We start from the raw sequence: 16,705 nt of genomic DNA, 5'->3' as shown, positions 1-16,705 counted from the left end.
TATGCATTTAATAATGTGATGATAATTCAATACCATAAGAAGGTAAATGTAGGCTTGGCTGAGGCACTGTTACTATAAAGGACAGAAAAAAAAAAAAAACCACTGTTTACAGCCTCAAAGGGATATTTAGAAAATAGAAAAAGTGAAAGGGAAAGTGAAGTCGCTCAGTTGTGTCTGACTCTTTGAGACCCCATGGACTGTAGCCTACCAGGTTCCTCTGTCCTGGGATTTTCCAGGCAAGAATAAACAGATGAGGGTACAAATATAAGCAGGACTGCACTAAGGAAAATTATAACTAATCCAACCCAAGCCAATCCCCCATAAAACAATTACCTCAGGTGATGCAAATCCTAGATACTCCCAATCCCATGTTCCACCAGCAAAGCTACAAGGAAATTAAACACACCATTTGATTTATTATCAGTACAACAAAGTACAAATAATCAGACCCTTGTTCTTTGAACATTACTTCTAATTCCTTTGCTTGGAACTTGCTTAACCAAAGACCAACTACTGAATATAATTAAAATAATTCTTTCATTATTTTTTTCAAATTCTATGTTATTTTGTTTATGTAAAACAGTGGAAAATTAAAAATCACCATGCTATACCAGAGTATTTTTTATGATTGCTTCTATTTTTGAGTGTTTATATAAAAATAAGGGTCCAAGGAATTTTTAATCCTTAAAATTAGTACAAACAAGAAAATATGCTTCAATTTATAATGGCAGTGTAAGTGTCTGAAATAAAACAACCAAACTCAACTTTTCTTTAATGGATGAGTATGTGGATCACTTACAAAACTTTACTAACATCAGATTTCTAATTTCCTCACAACTTTTTACCAGAAAATGCAAGTATGATGATAACAATTTGGCAAGGCTTCCAAATTCTACATCATAAGATGTCTATGACTATCAAAATGACACATTAGAATACTTGTTGAATTATGAGTTCATTGAAGTGTGAAATTTACCTAGCTTAATTAGTCTGAGAAACTACAGAATGACCAACAAAAAATAACAAGAAAAACATAAATAGTACTGGAAGAAAAAAAAAATCACCAAAAAGAAGTTAATATACTTTTATCAGCTATCCATATTTCAGGTATAAGTAACTTTCAGGAATTAGAATCCCAGTTGGACAAAAAATACACTTGCTGCCTCTGTGGCTGGTGCTAGGGTGAGGTTCACAGTGTGTATCCTTTTTACCTGCGTCGTGGAGCTTCCGGTGAGTCTGCAGGAGCAACTCCCCGAGCCACAGATGCCAGGAACTCTTGCCTTTTCTGCTGTACAAGGCATGCCGCCTTGATGATCTTGTGGCGGGGTGTGCGAAGGTAAGGCCTATTGACTTTTTGGGCAAGGTCTTCAGTGACCATTTCTAGGTCTGTCTATGTTAAGAAAAAACACACAAACAAAAAGATTATAGGATAAATGGGTAAATCAATAGCAAATTCAGTGTCTGTCTGGTTAAATCTAACTCTCTTTTGAAATCAGAAAGTAATCCAACTTTTGTAGTAACTTCCAATTTAAGATGTAAGTTTTAGGAAAACAGCATTCATTCAACAGGCATTTATAGCAATGTAGTTGGTATAGATTACAAAGTAGGAGTGAGTACAGCAGCTGTATAAAAAAATTTTATAACTTGTCTGTGTGAAAAAGAACTAATAAAATTCAAAGCATTATACATGCAAGTGCAAGGCCACATGGCACAGACTTTATGTAAATGCTGAAGGAAGGTGAGGCAAGGCAAAACCTTTGGGATCTGGGGCTAGGTCTGGAAGACCTCATGAAGAATACGAATATCAAGCACTGAAAGAAATATAAAACATAAATTAGCAGAGGGGAGTTTAAACGGATGAAAAAAACATCCGTATCAAGAGGAGAAAGTTTAGTTACTTCAAAAAAAGAAGAATGTATAATGTACTTGGTTGGCTACACTCATGTCAGTTGGCTTAAATGTTTTACTTATTTTTAAAAGTGCTCTAAGTTTTTCTTTCAGTTGCATTGTTAAAACGAACTGGCAAATACCAATTTTCTCATCTAGTAAGTGATGCTGTTAGTTTCATTTTTGAAGATAAGATTCTATCAGACCAGATTTCAATCTCAACCAGTTTAAAATAAGTAAGTGTAGTAGGAAATGCTTGCCTAGCTCAGAGCTCACTTGAATCTGCATAGTGACAAATTCAAACATAAAGAAAATTTCAGTTTATTACCGTATCTTTTGGTTTATTTAAAAACCATATTAAAAATGGAACCAAAACTGTTAATTACACTTTAGTAAGATAAAACTTAGTTATAAAGTGGTTGAGAAAGGAGAAAACCTGTTTTTCATCATAACTACATTTAAGTTTAATAAAAAAAGATATCTTACTTGCATGAGTTCAAAAATTTCTTTCTTTGTGCTTTTAAGTTCTAAGAAAAATCCATATGGATAAGAACACTTAAGAATGCGTCGAGTTTTTAAGAGCACATGAACTGCATCTTCAATGAAAGTGGTATCTGGACAGGCTCCTTCAGCTATAAAGTAAACCAGGCACCGTAAAAAAATTTTTTTGCAAATACGCTGTTATAAAATTAATTAAATGACTAAGTTTTCTTAAAAGAAAGGTGAAAAAAAGAAGGGACAAATCTCTAAGAAGAAACTGAAGAAGCTATATCATAAAACTGACTTGACTCAGACTAAAAACCTATGTAAAACTCATACATTTTGCATTTATGTGAGCTGCATACATTTATAAACAGAGCACACCCCTGCGGTAGCCCAGGAATGCAGTCCTAAAGGAATGCACACAATGACCCTGGATTCTGCTCCCACCCTGTCTGTACACAAATCCAACTTTAGGTCACCTCAAAGGTTCCAGGCTTTACTAACTTTCTCAGGTTGTCCATGGCAGAGTTTTGCTTATCATGATTTAGAACAAATGCCTTGCTAGGTCCTCAAAAAAAAAAAAAAAAGAGTCTAATTATAAATTACGCTTCTGCAAAAATGATACTGTAAGGTAAAAGATCCATCGTGGGAAACTATTGGGTAGCGAATGCTATTAGCAGTAAATGAACCCTTCAGGGAGAGAAAGAGCAGAAGTGGGAAGAGCAGCTTTATTTCTTCCTTTCTTAATCTTCTTCTGATTCTTTCTTATATCTTACTATGCTGTCTAGAACCTCCAAAAGGTTGAACAGAAGCAGCAATTCAAATCTACAAATAGTTATTTTATATTTACATGTTTGGGGCACTGTTCTAAGTATTAGGGACACATCGGTGACAGAACATACTGTACAACCTCTGAGGATTTTTTCTTTCAATTTTTACTGTGGACAATTAACACTTTAAGAGTTTGCTATTGGCTTGATATAGTTATGTCATTACTATGGTCTAAGAACTAGTAATTAACAAGGAGATTAAGCTGCTATTGATGCTTTTTGTCCCATTCTAAGCTATTTAGCTTAAGGTTATTGTTTTAATAAGGAAGTTATTCTCATGAAAAGGCTGTTAGTACTCACTACTTCTATAAAATGGACCAAAAAAACATAAAGATGATCGATTGCATTTTGGGCTTAAAACCTTTTATATATAAGCTATGATAATTTTAAAAATATGACTTTTTAAAACAGACATGCCAGAACCTGTATGCTGTATAGTCACTGTGAGGTATTTATTATATTCTAATTATGTAAATAGTATTCAATCCATTTTTAGGGATTTTCTTTTTGAACTTCCACTTTAGGAACCATAAGTAAGCGCTATCTCATGACCTTGCTTTTTGACTCCAATGTCCATTATTTACTAATGAGATGATTTTCTCCCAAACCTGCACTTGACTTCCATTCCATAAGGCACTCTGCTAAATTTCTCAAGAACTTCTGGGAGTTAGTCATGCAACCAGACAGCTTGTGAGTCCTGCTCTGTTGACTAGGTCAGGAATGCCTTTTCGGTCGCATCGGCCACGGTGCTGAGTAAGCAAAACCATGCTGTGTGCTTACCGGCCAGCAGTGGAGGCTGCACTAAGAGGAGCAGATGAGGTAACCCAGGCGGAAAACCTAGTCAGAGGTCTCAAATGCTAAACTGCACTCTGGACTTCAAAGAGCTTCAAACTACCAAATGAGCTAATGGAGATAATATATTCCTTTAAGGGTCTTAATCTCCTGCCAAAGAAGTGACTTAGGCATGACAGATACTTTACATTAACTGTCATATATATCACTTATAACTTACTTTCTTTGAGAGCTCTACTCAATTGCTCCATCTTTTCTTTGGCTGTTTTAAGAAGGCGTTGTTCTAACTAAAGGAATAGAAATAAACACATCATTTTCTTTCTTATTCACAACAGTATTATTCAGTACATCTGAGATGATATAGGACATACCTGATAGCTATGTTCATGATTTTTAAATCTTGTGTAATAGTGCATAAATCTGTCAAGTTCCTGAAATCGCTTGTGTTTTTTTTCAGCCTAAGAAACAGAAGTACACAAAGGACTTTTATAATACAAACAAAAGTACTAGCTATTCAAATTGGACTTTTTTTGACCACACAAAAAATTTTTATTAGTAAAAGATAGTAATGCATACAAATTTGCTGCTTGCTTTGTTGAGAAAACAATAACCAGTACATTTTAAATGCTTTCCAGAATAAAGTCTTGAATTTGTATTTTCTGTGACAAACCACTGAACCCACTATTCCCAGAGTGTGAAGTAAATATGTCTCTCAAGCCCTATGGTCATCACATCTTCAGTGTTTTATTATACTGCTTATTGCTATGGACCGAAAAGGGTCTCCCATCAAATTCATGTTGAAGGTCTAATCCCCAACATGACTGTATTTGGAAACAGGCCCTGTGATATCACCCTGAGGTGATAAAGGTGGAACAAGGTCCTGAGGCTGGAGGTCTAATCCAGCAGAGCTGGTGCTCTTACAAGAAGATGGAGGGACACCAGAGCTTGCTCTGTCTCCTCACTGTGAAGACACAGTAAAAAGAGAGCTGTAAGCCAGGAACAGACTCATCACCAGAAACTGAACTGGCACAGATCCTGATCCTGGACTTCGTAGTCTCAAGAACTGTGAAAAATACATTTTTGCCATTTGAGCCACTTGGTCTATGGGATTTTGTTATGGCAGCCAAGCAGACTAAGATATTTATTGTATGAAATAACAGTATCATATTGTTCATATAATGTTAAAATTATTTTTAAGTCATTTTAGAGATATGCTGGGATATATGTCTTTTCTGATATTACCCATACAAACAAGGAAAAAAAAAAAAAAAAAAGAGCCCAGGCTTATAGAGCCATTTTGTTTAAATTAAAAGCTATTTAAAAGTGTATTGAATTTAATGCCTCATTACAATAAAGGTAGGAAAAGAAGAAACGCAAAATACTTCCACTGGTATTAAGTGGCTTAACCAGAGGTCTTGGCTTAAACAGTTTTCTCTACCTCCACAGTCATTTCCTTGGATTGCTCCTCCACATGCTGAATGACTTCATAGCGAGTACATCTGTAATATCCTCCAGTGGAAGAACTATGTTTTTTCCATTCTTCTAGACAAATCCAGCAAAAGTCATACTTGCACTGCAAAAGAAACATGTGCAAAAAAAAAATGTGCAAACATATCTCCCCATGTTGGTATGCAAATTACTTTCCAATTCTTAGTTAATCAGTTTGTTGAGACTGAACAATCCTGCCTGTGTGACCAGGGACACAAACCTTCTCAAAGACAAGCTCTCTGTTTCAGGTCTTCTCTGAAGGCCTTATCTGCATTACGGAAAGATGTGGGGGTAGTTTAAAATTATTGTTTATAAGGATAAATTAAAATATAAATAATATTATTAAGCAATCTCAAGAAATCTTTAAAAATATCAATATGATACTTTTTCCAAAAAACAGAAACAGATACAGACAAATGTTTAATTTTTCACGTGCATAGCAATCTTACTTTGGTCTCTAAAGCTCTACGATTGTATTTGAAAACTTCTGTTGACTTTGACAAACTGGTTTTGAAACTGGGAATAAGTTAAAAAGGTCTTTAATCAGAACATCTAGCAAAAAACCTATTTCTCACTAAAAAAAATTCTTTCTTAATTACTGTAACTTGCAAACAATGCTAAAAATATGAGCATTCCAGTATGAAAATATATCCATTTTTTTTCTCTTAAATGCTTATGGATTTTGAGTCAGAAAGATCTTCCTTATTTAAATCAATGTTTTCTCGTGGTAAGTTTACAGCTTATTTTTAAAAAATATTTACATCTTTGATCCGTTCAGAATGTATCTGGGTATTCAGTATGAATTAAACTTTTGTCCACGTGGCTGTCCAGTTGTCTCAGTACCATTTATTACACAGCTCACATTTCCCTACTGGTTGGCGATGTTTCCTTTACCAGCACTAAATCCCCATGAATGTATCTATTTTCTGGGCTTTCTTTCGTTGATCTGTAGATTCATGTGCCAGAGCTATGCTGTTTTAATTACTGAGCCTTTATAGTGTGGCCTACTACTTGGACAAGGATAGTTCCTCCTCACTGTTCTTTTTCAGAGTTTTCTGGCTCTTATTTCGTTTCTCCATATGAATTTTTGAATTAACCTGTCTAGATGCAGAAATAAAACCTGCTGGTATTTTTGTTTCAATCTTTCTAAGAACTTTGTTAGCTTTCCATTTGTTTGTCGGCTTCTGTGACCTAAAGTTAGAGGTCTTAACATTTTCTTCAGGTACTCTTACACGTTTCTTAAGCTTCTTTCTAGATAAAGGAAATCTTTTCTTTCAGCACATACTCTATCTGGGTGTTGCTGGAACACGTGAAGGCTATTACTCTCTGTGTATTACTTTTGTATTCTGCTAGCTAATTAAATTTTTATTGTTTGCAATAGTTTTTCAGTTGATTCTTGTGGGTTTTCTAGGTATACAATCATGCTGTCTGTAAAAAAAAAGACAATTTTATTACCTCATTTCTAATCTTTACATCCTCAATTTCTTTTCACTGTTGAATTATGTTGACTGGTATCCTTGGTCCAATGTTAATAATATTTGTGATGAGAGCATTTTTACGTTGTTCTCAATTTTAGGAGAGTACCAATAGTTTCCCCACTAAATACCATGCTAATTTTTGGACTAAGGTAAATTTATTTTTATCATACTTAAAAGGAAAATGATATGTATTCCTGAGTTTTTGTTAAATGCTTTTCTACCATCTATAGAAAATTTACATGGTTTTTCTTCTTGTATCTACTAAGTTGAGGTACAGTAATAGCTTTTTAAATATCAAGCCATTCTTATAGTCCTGAAATAAGCCCCATGTGACTAATTACCTTTTTAAAAAATTTAAAACATGTTTTTTCATTTAGATATAACCAATGGTCAATTACTCTTCTAATGCACTCTGCTGGATTATATTTGCTAACATCTGTATTTTCTCCTCCAATATCTTATTTAGGACTCATTCATTGTTATTTATAAATAAGACTGATCTATACTTTCAATAGTGTTCCTAGGTGGTGCTAGTGGTAAAGAACCCACTTGCCAATGCAGGAGACTCGAGATAGGTGGGTTCAATCTCTGGGTTGGGAAGACCCCTGGAAAAGGAAATGGCAACCCGCTCCAGTATTCTTGCAGGGAAATCCCATGGACACAGGAGCCTGGCGGGCTACAGTCCTTGGGGTTGCAAAGAGTTGACATGACTCAGTGTGCGCGTGCACACATACACATACACATTCAATATTTATCAAGTGCTCATATCAAAGTTCTGCTCATTTTACTGCTTTTAAAGAAGACATTGTTGAAAAAAACTCTTCCGGGGAGTGAGTTTGTTCAGATACTTCTTCTAGGGTTAGTTTAATAAATTAAATTTTCTTAGAAAATCAATCCATTTCAAGTCCAAGTTCAAATTTATCTGAAAGAGTTGAGCAAAATTATCTATGATTATTTAACATTCTATGATAAGAAATTTTACATTCTATGATAAGAAAAAGAAAATAGAACTTTGATAATCTGTAATTTTTTAGTTGCAGGATATAAATTTTCCACGGAGTCAGATCAAATTTCAAGTGATTTAAAATGTGTAAGAATATAAAATTTAAATAGTTTCCTAAAAATCATCTAAAGGGAAACAAATTTTTTAAAAAAATGAACCTATTTTTATATTGCCAAATCTATCATTCTTTTTAAAATGTTTCACAATTTTATTCCAGATAATAAAAACTATCTATTGAGCAATTACAAACACTGAAGAATTAATAAAGGTATATTATCATTTAGTCATTGTGTTAGAATATGGATTCAATTACATATGACTTCTTGTTCTACCTTAATAGTTAAAAAGAAAAAACTCTAAAAGCATAAAAACTTTCACTTTCTAGATGTCTCCTTTTATGTCATAAGAATGAAAGAATTACTCTTCAGTTTCCTCTGTTGAATGCAAATACTAAAACAACAAGATTCTGTAAAGTGATTATCCTTCAATTAAAAAAAATAGGATAGGACAGGGCCTGAGTTTGCTAGAAGGAGATAGGACAGGGCCTGAGTTTGCTGGAAATAAATTTTATTTGATAATGTACAGAAATACTGACCATAAGAAATAGGTATGTGTTTATATACATAGAATTTTAAATCAACTATTAAAAAATGTTGAGCAACAACAAAAGTAAGACTATTCTTATAGAATGTAAGTAAGTGCTCCTTTTATATATAACAGAAACTTAAGCAAACTTTAAGATAAGTTACCCTGTATCATTAGCCTGATTAGTTCATGAAAATTTTCTTTACTTGATATGTATTTATCAACTATTTACTGTTGGTGAGTGCTATGACTGAAATAAAGGTAATGTTGGATTTGGTCTTTTTATTAGTACTCCAGCTGTTGATTTTTTATGGTCAACCTTTTGTTGTGTAAAAAATTTTCTTTTACACATCTATGTAGTCTGTATCAGACTGTCCAAGAAAAAACTAATATGAATGTTGGAAACACAACTGCATATGAATGAAAGAATTTTGGTCTGATCAGCTGAACTAACAAGCACTCCTGAGCATTGAGAATACTGTGTACAAAGTTTTTCTTCTGAGGAAATCACTGCTGTCTCATTAAGACAATTCACTCATGTTAATTTATTATAATATAAAATCATCTGGTAACTGTCATTATTTTTGAAGTCATAGTAATAATCATCATTAGCTTCAAGGTAAAAAAATCAGTAAGTACTTAAGATATTGATGTCTTTTATCGAAATCTTAACTGTATGGTTTCTTTCACATCCTAAATCAGAATAATTATATTGTTCTTCTCTCAATAATTTTAAATAAATATTTTTATATACATGGCAATTCCAAGGAAAAGGAAAAAAACTGAGACAATACAATTAAACAAAGATGGTCATGAAAGTAGGCATGGGTTAATAAAATATTCTTAATTTCTAGAATATTTGTTTTAAATATAGTAGCTTCTTTCTGTGCAACTAGGTCAGGAGGGTAGCCTTTTGAAAGTAATTATGTATATTAATTTTTAGCCAAGTGACATTTTCACTTTCAATATAGTAATGAGTTACTTATTTAATTGATTTTATTAGCAAATCTAAAGTGTGCACACTGCTTTGGGCACTTTTCTTATACAGGATTTAAATTTGGGCTTAAAGGAGTTGCTTGGGGCCTGATTTGAACCTTAAGACTAAGCAGTATGCTTCAAAATAAGCTTTGTAACATCTCTATGTAAGGTAGCACTTAATCATTTACACATACACAGAACTCTCTCAGGATCAAGAACTCCGGCATCTCTGATGTGAACAAGGACCATCGAATCCTTACCTTTGTTTTTAACATTCACTATGATTGTAAAATTTAGTGATACAAATCAACATTTATGTTAATTAACAAAGAATGTAGAAAATAATCTCCTAGAATCACTCTGAAAGACAAGATTTTTATGCTTACAGCATTTTTCCTTTGGATTCACAATCAAATTAAGGTTCTAACCGCAAAGCAAGTACAATCCTCTTTAACTTACCTTAGCACACTGCATATGATTGCATCCCTCATTCTTCTGTATCGGAGACTTGCAATTAGCACAAGGCTTGGAATTAGTTAACAACCAGAGACAATTGGCAGCATCCTCATAAGCTTCACTGACTCCCACGACTTTGGGGTATTAAGCACAAATACAAAAATAAACAATTTAGTGTACAACTTCAGATGGAAAAACACTCAAAGTTTTCTTTGCAGGTTGCCTCTCAATTTTAAATATATATACTTATTTTCCTATCAGAGACTCCTATCAGAGTCTATGGCAAAGTTTTTAATCCATGATTATTTAAGATAAACTAAAAATGAATCCAACGATATGTCTAGAACTAAACTCATCATTTCCCCCAAATCTTCTCCTTTCCCTGTCCCCTGCCCTGGTAAATGATTATCTACCCAGAATCAATTTAGGAAGAACATGATCTTGGACATCTTCCTCTTTGCCTCATCTGCTGTATCCCATGGGTTCTATCTCTTACTCTCTCATATCCATCTCCTTTCCATTTCCAGGTAGGATCCTCCAAACCTTTTGCCTAGACAATTAAAACACATAAACCAACTTATCTCCCCAGATCCTTCTCCCTCGTCCCCTAAACCCACACTATATTGCCTCTGTAAGATGATCTTTTAAAAATACAAACCTTTAAATCTTTTAGTTGTTCCTCACTGACTACAAGATTAATCACATTTCTTTAGCAAAGAACACAACGGCCTTCATGATTTGGCCACTGACTGACTACCTGGCAAGGTCCTCCCACCTGCTATCCCGACACCAACCTTATCCTCTTCACCATCTTATAAACCATTTATTCTACTTTAATATGAGATCTGCAAGCTTAAAGAATGCCAGGGTTTTTAAGGACTCTAAATTTTACATTTTATATTCTATAAATCCCTACCACCACCTACAGAGAGATTTAGGGGCTGGAGAGAGTGGCACATGCGTAATTTAAAATTTATTTTTTCCTGCAAGATTGTCAGTACTCAAGTTTGTTTTCTAATTTCAAGTACAAAGGTAAGTTCTACCCTTTCTTCACTGAAAGAGATTTTGAAAATCACTGTGAAATCCTTGAGTGGTCCATTCTGTTAAGGCCCTCATTATATGCAGATTGTCTAGAAAGGGTGGGGTAAGAGGTGAGCCCTACAGATGAAAGCAGGGGAGAAATCAGACTCTCTAAGTTTTGACGTCTAAAAGAAAAAGTCACTCTACTCCCAGATTCAAATCCCTGAAGAGGGAAGGGGACAAAGGTTTGTGCGGGCTGACCCTTGGGAAGTAGTTCTGCATGTGAACTGGAGGCGCTGAGCACCAGCAGGAGCCCTCTGATGGAGTCCAGCAGTGGAGGGGGATGGTGTCTTGCCACATGGAGCCCTTAGTATCTACCTACTTAAGTTGGTGTCAACAACAGAACAGCAGCTACTGCTCGACTGTAAAGCGCTGCTATTCCACATAGCAGAGAAACAACTGCAGCAATGAACTGCTGACTCCACTCCATTTCTAAACCCACGTGGTAAGATGGTTTCATTAGGGTGCTGGTGCAGAGAATTCTTTGAAAATTTTGTGGAAAACAGGAGTTTCAGAAGGAACTTACTACCCTTACCCTTAGCGGCTGCTAATCAACTCTGGAGGTAACGCTGTTTACCAAGGGTACTGTTATAAAACCTAATTTCTAAGTACAATGTCTGATTTCTGTTTAAAAGTACTGGCCTTTCTCCTCCCTTTAGCAACACCATTATTTTTAGCTCAGAGGCTCCAACATATTCTTATGACCTTTATTGTCCATTGTTACAATAAATAAAGCACAAAGGCATTTAAACAAAGCAGCTGTGTGGCCTGCAACATAACAGTTTTATTCTCGTACCCTTGGAGAAAGAATGCTAGTTTCTGATTGCATTCTAGGGGATTACATGAAGTAAATGGTGTTCAGAAAATAATCGACTATCAGAACAACAAATCCTTGTGCTAGAAAAAAATACCTTCACTACCAGTGCTCTGAACATGCTCATGTCAGACATCTGCCCTTTGTATATCTTTTCTCAGTATCTCCAACATGAAGGTCCCTTCAATCTACCTGGTGAGCCCTCTTCACCCCTTCAGACTTCCAAACTCTTCTTTCAGCTGCATGTCTAATATAGCTTGATCTTCTTTCCTTAATAGTCTAGTCTCTTTGTAAGAAAAATTAACTTCATTTAATCAAGTATTACAGTATAACAATATATTAATATAACCAACATCCACAAGTGAAAACTAAGTTGCTTTTAAGACTTTATTGTGAAAAAAAAAAGAAAATTCTTAAAAAACTATTTGAACTTCATTTAATAACTATTATTATGAAAACACACTGGTGTTAAATTTTTATAAATTATCATTTCACAGAAAATATAATCATTCCTGTTTTTTGCTCTGATTAGCTACAAAAGAGGTAGGTTTGGTACTGAAAAACGGTGTTTCAAATTTATATGGAATTAATTATTTCAATTGAGCTCAGTATATTTTCTAGTATTTCTCTCATCAATTAGACTTTGTCACTCCTTTTAGGTCTCATAATTCAAAGACTGGAAAACCAGGGATAAGGGAGAAAACAATCTCATGAATCTACCAGTTCTGTTGAAAATTCTTATGCCAAATATATGTGACCCTGACCTAAACTAATATGTAAACCCAATACAGTAGGAAATCAAACTTTTCCTTTTTAGAGTATTATTTTTGTATTAGTATATTTAATGATGATGTTCTACTTACGTATTACAATTGGCCTTTATTGTTTGCTTTAAGTCTTACCATAAATTTCATATACCTCAAAGTGGCTATTAAGAGTTTACTGGTCACCACCAGCTTTCACTGTGGTGGGTATGCATCAGGACAGTGAGAAAGTTCTCTCAGCAAGAGGGAATTTTCTCATCTAGGAGAGAGGTAGGGAAGGCTTCATAAAAATACTTGATGCCTAAGCCATATCTTGAAAGGTGATGGATGTTCCTCACACAGATGGAATAGAAAGGGCACTCTAGGCTCATGTGCAGTAGGGCTGTGAAACAGCACGGCATAGCCAAGACTGCACGTGCAGGGGTGGGGCTGTGTGTAACGCTGGGAATTTTCTCTGCAGTCCTGCTGTTGGCTCCCTCTACAGTAGACCACTTGTGGGTGTCCTGGGTCTCTTGCTTCCTAACCAATTTTCTAAAGTTCCTCCATCTTTCTGAAATAAGATACCATCTGGGACTCTTTGAGGATAACCTTCAGTTTTTAACTTGAGGTCTCCCTATCTCTGGGCACCAGAGATAGCCATGTATACACCGTGTGCACCATTTTCTAATTCTATTTGTCTTCTTTTTTCATTATCAAGATCTTTATCTTATGCAAGGATATTCTGTCACAATTCCACCAAGAGTCCCTAACTCATCATCCACACTTGCACCTGTCTGATTTTTCTAAGCAAACATCTTCAGTTATCATCCACACTTGCACCAAAAAGGAGTTCTGAGAAAGGAAATGATAACTGAAGATGTTTGCTTAGAAGAATCAGTCAGGTGCAAGTGTGGATGAAGAATTAGAAAATGGTTAATTCTGTTAATAGGATAAATTCAGACAACTTGGCAAGAACTCTTTCAATCTGGCAATACCTATCTTTCCAGCCTCATCTTTTGCAAATTTCTCCCATGGACCTTAATTTTAATCTCTACAGAATGTATAAAGACATGCAGGTAGGTGGGCAATAGCAAGCCATCTCTAATGCAGATATAGATGTTTCCAGGTGTTAGAAGCAGGAAAAGAAAGCAAAATCCAATCATCTGACCATATTTAAATGTGTTGGAGGGTAATGGTAGTAATATCTCTATGGAACTCTCATATACAGACATATTACACACAGATGGAGAACAGGGAAAATGGATGGGTAACTGGAGAGCAATGACACAGTCTACCTGGTATTCAGAAGAGAGATACGATGAACCAGGGGACCAAGAACAATCTATACAAGCCTTTCTGATTTGGGAAGCAGATGTTCAGAAGATATTTGACTGAATTATGAATGTTCAGGAAAGAAATGATTAATCAGATATCACTATAAAATATCCTAAGACTATCCAGTTGCCTTTGTTCCTGTTTAAAGGACATGTGTTTTCTCATCATGTGAAAGAGATCGCCCTCATGGTCTATTAATAAACTGCTATTCTAGTCTACCTAAGTTGTCTCTTTTCCATGGATCTGAATAATCCACAGTCAGTGCACAGTATCATCTTGTGAATACAGAATGCTGAGAACCATTTTTCAGGCAATGGTATATTGTCCAATATAACAGTAATACAGGCCTGAGGAACTCAAGGTTGCCAGCCAGTCTCTTCCAGTACTGCTTTAGTTGCTGACAGATATGCCTCTGCAGTATGCTAACATTCAGTTCATATCTTGCTGCTGTCAGGAGGATTCCTTAACATCCTCTGTCCCCAACCTAGTTAGTTGTTATTGTACTCTCATCTAACCTAACTATGTTAGCTACCATATGATGCTATAATATCTGACTGCTTCCCTACTAGCCTCTGTACTCCCTGGAGACTGATGTCATCTGTATTGTGTGCTTTGCTCATAATAAGTGTAGATGAACCACGTGAATTCTTTTTTTTTTTTTTTTTCCTCTCTTTTTTTTTTTCCACGTGAATTCTTAATCCTGATTTGCAATACCTCAAACGCCAATATTTAAAAAGTAAAAAAACTCCAAATTAGTTTTAATTTATATTAATTTAAAAGAAAACAGCTGTCATAAAATACGTCAGGGGGTAAAAAATTATGGCAAAGCAGATATATTTACCTGTTAAACATAGGAACTGCTATTAGGAAGGCTAATTCAAACCTATTCTATTTGCCCTGTGTCACTCAATCCAATCTGTTAGCTTCCTATCTGTGCAATGGCATAACTAGCATCAGTCTCACAGCATTTCTGTGAGGATGAACAGAGATATTATACTTAGAGACATCTCATTATAAACTAGTTAAACAGACACTGCATTTACTATAAGTAAATCTACAGAACCACATAATATCAAGAAATTGACTGGCCTTACCCTCTACTGGAAGCTTCCTCTCAGTACAGACCATGCATTTCTTTTCATGAAGTCTAGAAAAGCTGGTGAGCTCACTCCAGGATAAAAGGGAAGGACTACAGGAGCAGAACTTAGTGTGACCTTGTCTACTTTGGAGTCCTAATAAGTCCGTCAGAAACAAGGAACCCGTCTATGCTTCCCCCTGAGCTCTCCAAAATGATACTGGCTAGAGGGCTTAAAAGGGGAGCTCTGCATTAACAAACTTGAAAACTTTAGAAATGAAGACTAAGAAACAGGACCATGTTATCTTTGGAATGCTATTAGAAAATATGTAGCTATCTAAAATTCCCCTTACGTTCTTCCGGTTTCATTTCAGTTATTTTTTGTAGCCAGTTTTTCCACGTTTGGCAGTCACAAGGCTCATGGGCTTCACCAAGGCACTCCCTGAAGAGAAAAACATGGAAAAGGCAATTTAAAAACATCCTTCATCAACATCAAGGTAAAAGAGCAGGTACTGTTTTGAATGTAAAGTTGAGAACACTGAGGCACAGCGGCCACTGAGAGACGAACCATTTCAGTAGAGGAATGCGAGCATGACTCTACAGCTCGGCAGCACCAGGCCAGGGTTTTCCTTCAGCAGTGCATTTATTTACACATTTTAAAAAGCCCTAAACAGATTAACTAATATTTATAATTTAGTCCTTCAGCTTCCCAGGTGGTGCTAGAGGTAAAGAATCTTCCTGCCAATACAGGAGACAGAGTAGACGTAGGTTTGATCCCTGGGTGGGGAAGACACCCTAGAGAAGGAAATGACAACCTACTCCAGTATTCTTGCCTTTTAAAAGCTGGTGTGGGTTGTCATTTCCTTTTCCAGGGTATTTTCCTCATCCAGGGATCAAACCTGCATCTCCTGTGTCACAAAGAGTTGGACACGCCTGAAGTGACTTAGCACGCAGGCAGGCCTTAAAAGCGGTAAAGATATTTTTATCATTTAGGTTCTGTCTCACTAACAGTTTAAATTTTTGCAATTCAAAGTGTGTTTCCCTGGGGAACAGCACTGCCATTACTTGGGAGCTTGTTTATGTGCAGAGGAGCAGATCCCATAAAACATACTGATTAGAATCTGCCTTTTCTCAAAATCTCCATATGACCCTTCTGCATTTTAAAGTTTGGGAAGTACTATTTTACATCACATTCTTGTCACTACTTTTACCTCTGAATCCCCAAGTAACAGCAAGGGCAATCTAATTTACTTTCAAGTCTTTGACAAATCCTAATTTTCTGTTCTATTGGCATTTGGCAAATTTTGATTTAAATAATAAAAACCATATCAATTTATTATTTGTAACTTAATTATATATTCTTTCTATAGGCAGGCATGTAAAAGTCAAACATTAAAAATGACATAGAGCCATTACAAACTATTTTAATTTATATTCTATAGGACAAATTGTTACAGTTAATAACAAAATATCATTTTTTGGGAAAGAAAAAGGCAATCTATAGGTGCCATCATCACCATTATCATCACCAGTGTCATTTTAAACAAAAATCTTATTTACAATTTAGCTTTGTTAAGAAGATGTGCCAACTGACAGGTAGAGTCTTACAAACAACTATGAGGTAACATTCCACTGTGTTAAGAATGTATCAATTCTACTTCATACCCATGGCTACTAT

General features: G+C 35.3%; 1 protein-coding gene across 6 annotated transcripts in view; it reads right to left on the bottom strand.

The window, feature by feature from the left end:
• The window catches only part of ANKIB1 (ankyrin repeat and IBR domain containing 1), a 151,137-nt gene that overhangs the window by 9,845 nt on the left and 124,587 nt on the right, over positions 1–16,705 (bottom strand). For all 6 annotated transcript variants that reach the window (XM_061164872.1, XM_061164871.1, XM_061164873.1 and 3 more), the window contains 8 exons: positions 15,381–15,469; positions 9,984–10,114; positions 5,431–5,565; positions 4,364–4,450; positions 4,213–4,279; positions 2,374–2,519; positions 1,212–1,390; positions 334–385 (listed from right to left, as the gene is read on the bottom strand). In XM_061164872.1, coding sequence (XP_061020855.1) covers positions 334–385; positions 1,212–1,390; positions 2,374–2,519; positions 4,213–4,279; positions 4,364–4,450; positions 5,431–5,565; positions 9,984–10,114; positions 15,381–15,469 — 886 coding nt within the window. The remainder of the gene's footprint in view (positions 1–333; positions 386–1,211; positions 1,391–2,373; positions 2,520–4,212; positions 4,280–4,363; positions 4,451–5,430; positions 5,566–9,983; positions 10,115–15,380; positions 15,470–16,705) is intronic.

The sequence above is a fragment of the Dama dama genome, chromosome 18 (genome assembly GCF_033118175.1).
Source record: "Dama dama isolate Ldn47 chromosome 18, ASM3311817v1, whole genome shotgun sequence".
Lineage (NCBI taxonomy): Eukaryota > Metazoa > Chordata > Mammalia > Artiodactyla > Cervidae > Dama > Dama dama.
Note: the sequence above shows the minus strand (reverse complement) of the source record. Positions and strands in the feature narration are given on the sequence as shown.